This window comes from Bipolaris sorokiniana, assembly GCF_000338995.1.
Source record: "Bipolaris sorokiniana ND90Pr unplaced genomic scaffold COCSAscaffold_5, whole genome shotgun sequence".
NCBI lineage: Eukaryota > Fungi > Ascomycota > Dothideomycetes > Pleosporales > Pleosporaceae > Bipolaris > Bipolaris sorokiniana.
In genome coordinates, this window is record NW_006911899.1 from 2078646 (window position 1) to 2089757 (window position 11112).

The 11112-nt window shown below is 51.6% G+C and overlaps 5 protein-coding genes across 5 annotated transcripts in view; 2 read left to right on the top strand and 3 right to left on the bottom strand.

Annotated features, from left to right (window-relative positions):
* Positions 1–3616: 3616 nt before the first annotated feature.
* Positions 3617–4721, top strand: COCSADRAFT_35949 (uncharacterized protein). Its single transcript, XM_007700247.1, has one exon. The coding sequence runs from the start codon at positions 3782–3784 to the stop codon at positions 4511–4513; it is 732 nt and encodes a 243-aa protein (XP_007698437.1). The 5' UTR covers positions 3617–3781; the 3' UTR covers positions 4514–4721.
* Positions 4722–5235: 514 nt separating this feature from the next.
* Positions 5236–5418, bottom strand: COCSADRAFT_86818 (uncharacterized protein; the record flags this gene model as incomplete). Its single annotated transcript, XM_007700824.1, has 1 exon — positions 5236–5418. A coding segment is annotated over one exon (183 nt), but the record flags the coding sequence as incomplete, so codon positions are not given.
* Positions 5419–7337: 1919 nt separating this feature from the next.
* On the bottom strand, positions 7338–7526 carry COCSADRAFT_51865 (uncharacterized protein; the record flags this gene model as incomplete). Its single annotated transcript, XM_007700263.1, has 1 exon — positions 7338–7526. A coding segment is annotated over one exon (189 nt), but the record flags the coding sequence as incomplete, so codon positions are not given.
* A 1475-nt stretch (positions 7527–9001) lies between these two features.
* On the bottom strand, positions 9002–10684 carry COCSADRAFT_140533 (uncharacterized protein; the record flags this gene model as incomplete). Its single annotated transcript, XM_007700825.1, has 2 exons — positions 9002–9532; positions 9617–10684. 2 exons carry the CDS (start codon positions 10682–10684, stop codon positions 9002–9004), a joined length of 1599 nt encoding a protein of 532 aa, XP_007699015.1.
* A 132-nt stretch (positions 10685–10816) lies between these two features.
* Positions 10817–11112, top strand: part of COCSADRAFT_35954 (uncharacterized protein) — a gene marked incomplete at its 3' end in the record, with an annotated part of 2161 nt that continues 1865 nt past the window's right edge. The window contains exon 1 of the mRNA XM_007700248.1: positions 10817–10950. Coding sequence (XP_007698438.1) covers positions 10876–10950 — 75 coding nt within the window. The remainder of the gene's footprint in view (positions 10951–11112) is intronic.

Sequence of the window (11112 nt, forward strand, 5' to 3'; positions counted from 1 at the left end):
TACACTCTCATGCAGTTGCAGCTTCCGGTTTCTGTAAGCAGGCGACCTCTGATCCCACGCTAAGCCTCTGTCGCTTAGTGGTAATCTTACCCAAATAGTATTAGTTTCTGTCAGCGATGCGTCGTCTTCCAAATTCTCAGACCAATCAACGCATCACATTTACATGCTTTAACTATCTTTGGACAAGCGTACACCAGGCGGGTCCGTGTCCTGCGTGGGATGACAATTGAGCCGCGTGCGCAAAGCGGAAGCTGCAAGTGCATGAGAGTGTAACGAGATCTGCCCCCGACATTTTGAGATTTGTCCCTAACCGAGGCACCGAATTGCTTTGTATCCACACGACTATCACGTTGTTTTATCACAGCTTAGCGTCGTGCTGCGTACGCCGACTCCACCAGCGCAAGAGACTATTACCTGAGAGCCGAAAACGCCGCGCAACGCGCTCGAAATGGAGGCGCAGGCTACGCTTATTCGAGACCGCATGCAAATCCAGCAAGGGTCTCCTACAACTTCCCTCAAGGAGCTCAGCAGATAGCTCACAATAGGGTGCTTGTGCACGAGAAACTTGATCGCCTTGAAGCCACAATTAATGAAGCAACAAAGCGAAAAACTCGCAAGCGGCGCTACGTACAGGCAGAAAGGTCCTAGACAGTTAGTCAGATAGCTAAACAGATCGCTAAGGCAGAGGGTGGCAGCTGTAATAAGGGTGCAACGCCTACGAAGAGAGTGCGCAGTGAACGGCGCTGCGGGCGTTGCAGCCAAATTGGACACAAGTCCCGTACGTGCCAAGTAGATTTAGAGGGTAACTATAGAGGATAGCGACGCGTCTGAAGAATAATTTCCTGTTCTACTTAATAAGAAAAATCGTAGTTAGTAGTGTTGCGCAATACTATTACAAAGATGAGGTACGAGGACTTCGTGGGGCGCACACTGGTGAAACACGTTAACTAGTTAGTAGTTAGTTAAGAAAGTACAATTTGAATTGACCACAACCAGAGTAACAATGAAATCCATCCATCCTTATATCCTCATTGCTTCCAGTCCTGCCATCTGGCCAAGGCACTGGTATCTCTGATGTCGCTAGCATTTAGAGATGGTACCGGCATCTTTGGAGGACCTGGCATCTCGAGATGTCTGGCCTTGGCGAGATGCCAATCACGTGATCGTCGCCCCGCGATGACCATTACCTTCTGACGTGAACTTCCATAGGCCCTCAGCCATCTCGTCACTTGTCAAGGGGAGAATCTTTCCTGTTACTTGTAACACCCCAACGGTTTCATATGGAAAATTTCAAGAAATTGGCCGTGCATTGCACAGCCCGCCCACCCCAAGGGAAATGCCCCCACCCCAAGGGCAATAAAATGCTTTAGTCGCAAACTTTGGTGTAACTACTTATATCAGAATTTTAGACAGGATAACGTACTACTTCTTAAAGCTATATTTTAAGATGCTCTCTAGTCATTTTGACTACAGCCACTATATACGTCGCTGTTGTACTTAGTCGCGATTATGGTCACTGCTGCCCGCGCAGCTACCTCTGCTGCCTCTGTATTATCAGTTACGAGTACGCTCTCGTTATACTTAACTCTGCGATCCTCTTGTGCGCGCTACAATTTATATTGCGCCTTGGTGTTATAATTATGGTCGTTGACGGCGTACTGCCAGCGCGTAACACCACACATTGTTATGACGCTACTAGCTGCGCGCTTAAGGTATTTCTTGCCCTGATTCCGTATTGTAGGCCGTATACGCTTCCATTTATTAGCAATGATTGTTACCTCACGAAGTGATCTTGCAGCAAGCTCTTGCTCTAAGCGGGGGACGTCGTTAATCTGGCGGCGTTGTACTATTGAGCGCGCGTCTTGCGAGTAGATAGGTCCCCCGCCCGCTTCAAGAGCACGGCGTTTACGGCGACGGCGCTCGCCTTTAGCAAGTTGCGCTGCCTCTGTATGGTGTAGCTCGCGCTGTAAGCCCCCTGCGATGCGCGCAATTGCTGAGACACCACGTTGGTGTTTAATAACGCTAGCAGCGACGTCGCGTGGGAGGTGCTTACGAAGCACAGTGTAGATGAAGGGCTCTTGCGCTTGAATCTGGCGAATGGTTTTTGGTGTAGCCCATGCAGTGTCGCCAGGTCGTGGGTTCTCTGGCTTTGGTGTTGTGTCCCAGTCAAGCTCATCGCGCTCAATTGCTCACCCTGTAGCGCTACCCGAACTTGTGTGAAGCGTTGTAGCGGTAGTAGGCATGACGGAGATGAGCCTAAAGACAGCGAAGAACTTTGTACGTACGGTGTCTGTCGCAACTGAGCTGGTGATGGTGTAGCGCGCTCGTACTCGCTGTATAGTGGTGCGCGTGAAGGTAAGACGCCGGATCTCAGCAAGAGTCGCTAGAAAGTCTGCCTTGTTAATATCTTTTGAGCCAGTGCGAGACGCCCACTCTAAGCAGCGGCCGTGGTACCACTTGAGTGGTTGAAAGCAGCCAACGTCAAGCGGTTGGAGGAGGTGTGTAGTGTGCGGTGGCAGCGCAAAGAGCTGTATATACTACTGCTCAGCGTATTCGATAAACTCTCTAGTTGAGTGAGAGCCGTGTCCGTCTACTAGTAGTAACCGCCATGCGCCAGTAGACCGCTGCTTCGTCCGGCGATCAAAGTGCTTCAACCAGGCAAGCGCAAGCTGATCGTTGCTATAGCCACTCTCTGAGATTGCAATAAGGTAGTTATCAGGCAGATCAACTACCCACTGCTCCATAATCGTTGCCGCTTTAATAATAACCATTGGCTCAATTGCAAAGCCAGTAGAACAGACGCATTCAACAAGAGTAATAAGCTCGCGGTTATTGGCGTGGGCAACAAAGACTTGCCGGCCGCCAACACTGTATACATACTGGCTGCTTGCAACGCCAATCCGACAACCAGTCTCATCCATATTGTACATATCGTCAGGTTGTACGCCAAGCTGCTCTATAGTAGCTTGAAGCTGCTCGAACCACTGGCGTAACGCGTCAGGCTGTTGCGCCAGCATACGCTGTACTTCCATCGGCTTGCTCCTAACGCGGCGGTACTTTTGATGCCTCTGTAGCCAGCGTCGCGCCCAGTTATGACCTAGTGGCGGCGGTGATTCGTCTGGTCCCATGTACGACTCTTGAAGCAACGCGTAGGCTTGTTGCGCGATCACGTGGTGGTGTATACCAAAGCCAATAGCATTGATTGCGTCAAGATAGCGCTCAAGAGCAAGATCTTGGGCGTCATTCAGCCGGTGATTGGTTGGCTTTTTATTGCTGCGCGTAGACGCGTTGTTATAGGCACAGAGGAGACGTTTATAGCTTAAGTTGTGGACTTTGCGTAAGAGCTGATGTTTGGCTTGAGGTGACTATGAAGCTTTGCCGCGTGCTCTTTGTATAACGCCACCTCTTTTCTATACTTTGAAGCTGAAGAATTACTCTTTGGCATATTGCGAAACTTTCTGCTAAAGTAGATTCTGATTATCTAATGTTGTGGTAGAGTTGGTATTATATTGTATCTAAGTAATGCCCTTGGGGTGGGCATTTCCCTTGGGGTGGTAGGCCCGTGCAGCGCGCGGGCAATTTCTTGAAATTTTCGGAACGAACCATTGGGCCCGAGTAGTTTTCGGTTTTTCTATCTTTGCCTCGGATTTTACTTACAAATGGTTGCCCTATAAATTTAAATAATAATTTAGATGACATTCTGAATCTCTTTCAAACATCCTCTTACCGGCATTTCACATTCTAATAAGTTTATAATCTTCTGCTGCCAACAGACTCAATCATGGACACAAAACCCGTTGCTCTGATCACCGGAGCAAATCGTGGATTAGGAAGGGCTGTGGCGGAAGGTCTTGCAGAAAGACAATATCACGTCATCATCGGTTCTAGAAACGAAGCACAGGCGAAAGAAATCGAGTCTCAGATATTGGGCCGTGGATGGAGTGCTTCCTCGGTGCAGCTCGACCTCAATTCAGACGAATCCATCCACAAAGCTGTATCAATGATAATGAAGAAACATGGAAAACTGGACGTGTTAATCAATAATGCGGCAATTCTACTTGAGTACGAAGGAGTTTCAGAAGTCTCTACCAGGGCTGCTATGCTGGCAACATTCCACACAAATGTCTTTGGACCCGCTGTTTTGACTAGCGCTTGTATTCCTCTACTCCGTAAAACTGGAGCACCTCGCGTTGTGTTTGTCAGCTCACGAAAAGGTTCGATTGCGAACACTTTGGATAAGAATTGGGAATACTACGGTTGTAGCTGGCCAGCTTACAAGGCAAGTAAGGCTGCATTGAACATGTTAGCCGCAAATTACACCCAAGAGCTAGATGGATGTGGTGGCATGGTTAATGTGGTTTGTCCTGGGACAGTCTCAACACAGATGGTCAACTTTGATCCATATGGTCAAAGCCCAGAATCGGCGGCCGGGAAAGTGATAGAGATGGCTACCATCGAGAAAGGAGGACCAACAGGAACTTGGACAGATCATAGCGGGACTGTGCGTTGGTAGTTTAATGGCAGTTGTCACTAATTACGGTATCCTTGTAAATAATTACCAACCATTATATCTGACGGCCATATCAGCCTTGTGGCAGTTGTCGGGCCTGAAAATGCGGAATGTCGATTAAAAATGGAGTGTGTTGGCTCCATGCAAACCAGGCTATAAGATCCGTCCCTACGTGCCGAAAAACCCTGTGTGCCGAAAACGATCAATCGGATCGCGACGGTTAGAGAGAAGTTCATGATACTTGCGATCCGATTGGTTGTTTTTGGCACACAGGGTTTTTCGGTACGTAGGTTGATTGATTATTTATTTATTTATTTATTTATTTATTGACTCCTACTCGGTTTCAGCCGCGTGCTGCGCAGCTATGCCCGGAGTGACAGGCGTGGCAGACAGCGGACGCGGTGCGGACGTTGATCCGCGCCGCCCCACTTCATCCCTCGAGAGAGACCATCTGTCCCCAGCAACCTGCCGTCTTCCATCAACCACCATCTAAATGCTTTAGCCGGCCATCTAGATAACGGTTCACTAACTGTATGCTTTGATTCTAGGCTCGTAGAGGCTCGCTGCCTCGTCTGTCGCGTCCGCTGTACCTACAGTCTCCCCCCAGCGCTCGGCGTCGTCTACTCATCTCTGATCCCCACTTGCCCAAGGATCTGCGTCTGTTCCATATACTCGATAGCTTTAGTGGCTAGCTGCGGCGTGCTTAGAATCTTCCTAAGGCTGTTTCATCCGGATAGGTTGGCGAAAATGCGGTTCCGGAGGTCCTTATACTTGCTACAGCGGAGGAGGACGTGGGCGACGGTCTGCCGCCTCTCTCCACAGCTGCAGCGGGGGTTGGTAATGGTCGGGACGTGTCGACTGAAGAGAAAGTCGTTGAGGCCTATCTTCTCGGTTCGCAGCTGCACTAATAGCGCGCTTTCCCTTTTGCTGAGCCTCTCGTGGAGCTGCAGCACTTTCTTGGTGGGCGTCGGCGTGTGTCTGTATGTCGCGCGGCCTCTCTTGTCTTCCCTCCATGCGCTGATCCAAGCCCTTTCTGCCTGTGTCTTGCACCACCTTCTGAGCGTTGTTCTGAGTGGGTGCAGCTGCGAGGGCGGGTTTGCTGGTGGCTGGCTGCGGCCGTTCTCTCTCCATCCAGTAGCCTCCTTGGCAGCCTGGTCGGCGGCCTCGTTTCCGGGGATTCCTACATGGGCCGGTATCCATCGAACGGTCACGGTTAGTCCTTTGTCCTGGAGCTCCTGGACCTGCTGCGCGATCTCTCCGAGGATGCAGGCGCCAGATCGTCCCTCCGCCTTGGCTATAGACCATATAGCGGCCTGGTTGTCCGTGTATATGGCTATACTCTTCCGTTCACTGTACTCGTTTGCGTATCTCCGCGCGATCTGTAGTGCCAAACTGATGCCTTGCAGCTCCGCGGCGTATACTGTCGATAGGGTGCTTGGCCCCATGTGTACAGACAGTGTCTGCTGTGTGAGTGGGCATACCGCTGCGGAGCCAATCTCGCCGTCGATGCCGCTGCCATCGGTGTAGATGCTAAGGCTGTTGGCTGCTGCACACTCTGCATCGTGGCGGTCTCGGGCCTTGTCTGCATTGCCGTCGATGTGGGTGTGCGGTCCTCGCTGCCATGGGGGCGTGATAAATGGCGGGATATGCTCTTGCTTGTCTAAATCACGCACTTGCTTGCTCCTCAGTGCCTCGTATACCTTCTGCCAAGGACTCTTGTGTGCCCTGTAGTTCTTGTCAGTGGCTACTAGCGCCAGTTCTCTCGGCTCAAAGCCTGCGGTTTTCGCGATGTCCCTAGACGAGGACAGTCGAGTAGTTAACTACGTCTGCGTTGTGCTTCCAGATCTGCTGTTCGATTGGAAGGAGAAACGTTTCTACGTCAAGTGCTGCCCTTGAGGTTGCTCTGTAGGCTCCGCATATACTTCTCGCTGCTCTTGCTTGGATGCTGCGCAGGGCATCTATCGTCTTGTGTGTGTAGGCGCGCTTCTTGTCGTTGAGGTTGGCGTTGGACCAGATCGAGCAAGCGTACAGCATTTGTGGGAGTGCGATGGCTTCGTACAGTCTGCGCATGTCTTGCATACGGACGCCCCAAGTGGAGCTGCCGAGGCTACTCAGCATGTGTACTGTACGTGTTGCCTTCTGTCTGATCGTCTCTACTTGCTCTCTCCACTTCAGTTTATTGTCCAGGGTTAGCCCGAGGTACTTGCATGTTGGGGACGGCTTTATCTCGCCCCACTCTGTCTGGATAGGCGCATCGACGTTGATGCGTTTGCGTGATCTTGTAAAGTGAGTTAGCTGGAATTTGTCGGGAGCAAAGACAGATGCGTGTGTCGATGCCCAACGCTGTGCTTTCTCTAGTACTGTGCCCAGCACTTCGCACGTTCGTTCTGTAGTCTTGCCCCAGGCAAGGATAGCAACATCGTCAATATACCCTACTGACATAGCGTCCGCCTGCTCGTTGCACTGCTCGATTAGGTCTGCGTTGTAGAAGAGATAGAGTATAGGGGAGAGTGGCGAGCCCTGGGGGGATGCCTGTGTTTATCTCGTAGTCTTTGGTTTTATACCCGTCGACTAAAATGCAGGTGTGTCTATCGCTTAGAAAGCTTGCTATCCAGCGCACTATCCTTTCGTCGACCTTGCGTTTTCGTAGGTTGTGGAGCAGCCGCTTGTGAGACACGTTGTCGAAGGCTCCAGTCACGTCTAGCAGCAAGAGACTGGCTACCTGGCTGTCTTTTCCGCTGTTCCACCTTTCATAGATCTTCGCCGTAATAGCGTGTAGTGCGTGCTCTGTGGATCGGTGCTTCCTTCCCCCCATGCGGGTCAGCGGTAGCACGTGGTGGGTTTCTACTAAGTAGCTCAGTCTCCGGGCTATCACTGCATCCATAACTTTGCCAATAGTGTTGAGCAGCGCGATGGGACGGTATGCCTTAGGTACTGCGTAGTTGGTCTTGCCAGGTTTGCGGAGGACAGCTGTGATGGACGCTCGAAATGAGTTTGGGCAGTATCCTAGTCTCAGGCTCTGGTTAAAGATCCTCATTAGATGGACTGCTATTAGGTCGATCCCGGCTTGCAGCGCCTTGTTCGTGATCCTGTCCGGACCTGGGGCTTTGAGGGGCGATGCTGCTCGAATGGCTGTCCGTACCTCCTTTTCTTCGATTGGTGGCATGTCAATCTGGCCTGCATATGTAGCATTCTCTATGTCTCCTAAGTCTGCTTCGGGTGGCGGTGGAAAGAAGACGTCTCGAAACAGCTCAGCCTTTTCTGCTGGGTCTTCTAGTTCACATCGGGTGTCAGGGTGCTGTATTGTTGGTGTGGATCCAATTGACTGGTCATGCCTCGTACGTGCCCACCTCGCTAGCTTCCACAGCGCGTCTGGTGACTCTGTCGCTTGCTCTATGCGGTTTCTATGTGCTTTGCGTAGGGCTTTGCTAATTGTTCTCGCTTTGTGGTTCCTTGCGGCGCGGTACGCTTCCCAGGTCTCTTCCGTGCGGTACTGACTGTGTACCCTTTTTAGTCGTTTTGTCTCAGTTAGGATTGCTCTGCATTTCTCAGTCCATCCTTCCCGCGTGTAGGTAGAGGGTTGAGTCTCCGGCACTGCCTTGTGTATCGCGTTCTGAATTGCGGCTGTCACCTCACCTGTGTATGCGTCGAGCGCTGCCTTTGTGAGCGGTCTTCGAAGCGGAGGTAAGGCGTGTCTTAGCGCTTTCGTGTACGCTTTCTCGTCTAGTCTCTTCCAATCTTTGCGCGGCTCCTTCTTGAGCTGTTGCACTGTAAGGTCTAACGTTGTGCTTATTGGCAGGTGATCTGAGTCGTGGTCTAGACCTCTATCTACTTCGCTCTTAATAACTTTGTCGATTAGTCCCGTTGTTACGAGGCAGAGATCAATCGTCGACTGCGAGCGGCCTTCTTCATATGTGGTCGTTCCTGGTGGGAGAGTGTTATGGAGTGCGCAGTCTCCTATAATGTCTATCAGGTCTTCTGACTCGAGATCGGCGACCTCTCTATTTAGCCCTCCCCATAGAGGATGGTGGAGATTGAAGTCACCAAGCAGTATTTGTTCGTCCGTATGATGTTGTCTTAACGCTTCTCGTACCTGTGGTAGTACGCTCTGTCGGTTGCTCGAGGTCTTCGGCGGGTTGTAGACGTTATGGATAACCAGTCTTTCTTGTTGTTGCTGGTCGTCTTTTGGGTCTATGATTATAGAGCAGATGTCTCTAGTTCGTTCCTTAAAGCGCCATCTTAGTTGGTCTATCTTCTTGTTGATAAAGAAACAGACTCTAGCTATTCCTCCTGTATGGCTTGTTGGGTAGCAAAGGTGGAACTTGTTCTTGGCTGGGTGATGTGTGGTTGTTGTGTATGGGTTTTTCCACGGCTTTTGAATAGCGATAATGTCGAAGTCGTAGATCCCTGGGTCACGTAGTAATGATGCCATGACCATGTCTCTTGACTTGCGTACGTTGTACTGTAATATGTTTAGTCTGTTGTGTCTATTCATGCTTCGTTGTTAGAGTCGATTTCCATGTGCTGGCTGTTGCCGCCCTGTGTTCGCCGCGTGCTGTTCCCGATTGCTTCCATAGCCCTCCGGGTGGGCATGATGTGCCTCTGTGGCCTTTGGCTGCCGCTCGCCTGTGTCGGCGGGTTTTGTTGCTCTGCTGGGTCAACAGTGGTTCCAGCGTTGGTCCTCTTCTGCCCTCGTCCGGTCTGGGATCGGTTCCTGATGACTGGTGTTGGCTGCGTCAATACAGCGGCTTGCGTGAGTCTGCTCCTTCGGGCGGCGGTTCCCGGTTCTTCTAGTGGAATCGTCCTTCCTGTCTCCGTGACCGGGTAGTAGTGTGGGCGCATGTCGTATGCAGCCTTCGCTTTCGCCCTCTCTTCTTTCCTGGTGGGGCACTGGTAGTTCCATGCTTCGTGTTCGCCTCGACAGGTGGCGCACTTCCTAGGGATGGTCCGGTCAAGCTTCGACGGGCAATCTCGACTCTCGTGTTCTTGCGCGCAGTAGCCGCATGCGATTGTTGCCTTGCACTGGGTTCCTATGTGGCCATAGTGTTGGCACTTGAAGCACTGCTTCACACGGCACTGTCGCTCGTATCGCTCGCACTGAAAGACCTCGCCCTGCCAGATTAGGCCCTCGTCGATGATCTTATTGGCGTCCTCTGGCTTGCTAAACTCTATAATAACGCTAGAGGCGGCTTTCGTGGGTGCGTTGCGTGTTAGCCATCCTATGTCCTTAATTTCTGCCTGCGGGATGAACGGCTTGTTGTCCAGTAGTAGCTGATTTCTCGTCTCTTCGAACCTAGTCATGTCGATTGTGCTAGTGCGTATGCTGTGTGCAATGATGCCGTAGGTCGTGATCCGTATGGTGGCCCTGTTGCCGACGCGGTGGACCCAATCGTCGGCGAACTGCTTTAGTGCTTCTGTATCAGTGCTGGTAGCTGTCTTGATGCTAAGGTCGCCGCTCTTTAGCTGGTTTGACGAGAGTACCTTGATGCTAGCTATATTCTCATTTCCGCTCTGCGCGATGGCGCGCTCTACGTGCGCATTGAGGTTGCGCGGGTTCATCGCCCGCAGGCTCTGTACTGTATTGGGGTCTCTGATAGTCACAACGACTTCACGCTGCGTCTGAGAAGAAGGCATTCTAGGAACTTGTGTATTCGATGTACCTGCTAGCGTCGCGCCCCTCGCTGCCATCGCAGCATAGCTGAGCGTGCCGCCTATCTGTGGTCCTGCATTTTTGATCCGTCTTGCCATCTCTAGGCTGGCTTTACCTACCTCTGCCGCCTCCTTGGCTGCTGTCTTTGCTTCCTCTCCAGCTCTTATGTTTAGTTGTACGTTTGCAGCGATTGTGTGGATAGTATCGGTTGTATTTTTGAGTTCGGTCTTAAATTCTTGTTTGACGGCGTCGAGCATTCGCGTGGTGTTGTCCGAGGTCGCTTTGGCCTCAGTTTGCAGGATGCTAAGCGCGTCGCATACCGTGCTGAGGTCGGGGGCGTGTTGTACTTTTAGTATGAATGTCAGGGTGCCATGGATAATAATCTTGACGAGGTCTGCCGGTACGGGCTGGCTTTGAGTGCGATCGATGCAAGTTAGCGCGTCCTGAAGGTAGGTGCTGAGGCGTGTAGCATGCTCGCGGAATGGTGTTGGCCATGCGGGCTGCTGAGGCCACGGTGTCGCCATGGCACGTCAGTCGCAGTGGGCGCTACGGCTGAGTGCTGGCTAGTCAATTGGCGTCAAAAGCGTCCGTTTGAGTGCGAAAAAACGACTGAATTCCAAAAATCAAGTTCTCGCTGTGTGTGGTGTTTTTCGAAGTGATTGATTGATTGATTGATTTAGTCCTACTCGGTTTCAGCCGTGTTTTCTCCGCGGCTATGCCCGGCATGGCTGGCGTAGCCAATAGCCGACGCCGCGCAGACGTTAATCCGCGCCGCCCCACGTCACTCCCTATGGGAGCCAGCTGTTCCTAGAGGCCTGCCGTTTCCCCTCCACCACTATCTACAATCTGGCTGGCACCTCATCTAGACAATGGTTCTACTTACAGTATGCTGTGCTTATAGGCTCGTGGAGGCGTGCTGCCTCGTGTTTTGCGGCCGTGATACCTACAGTCT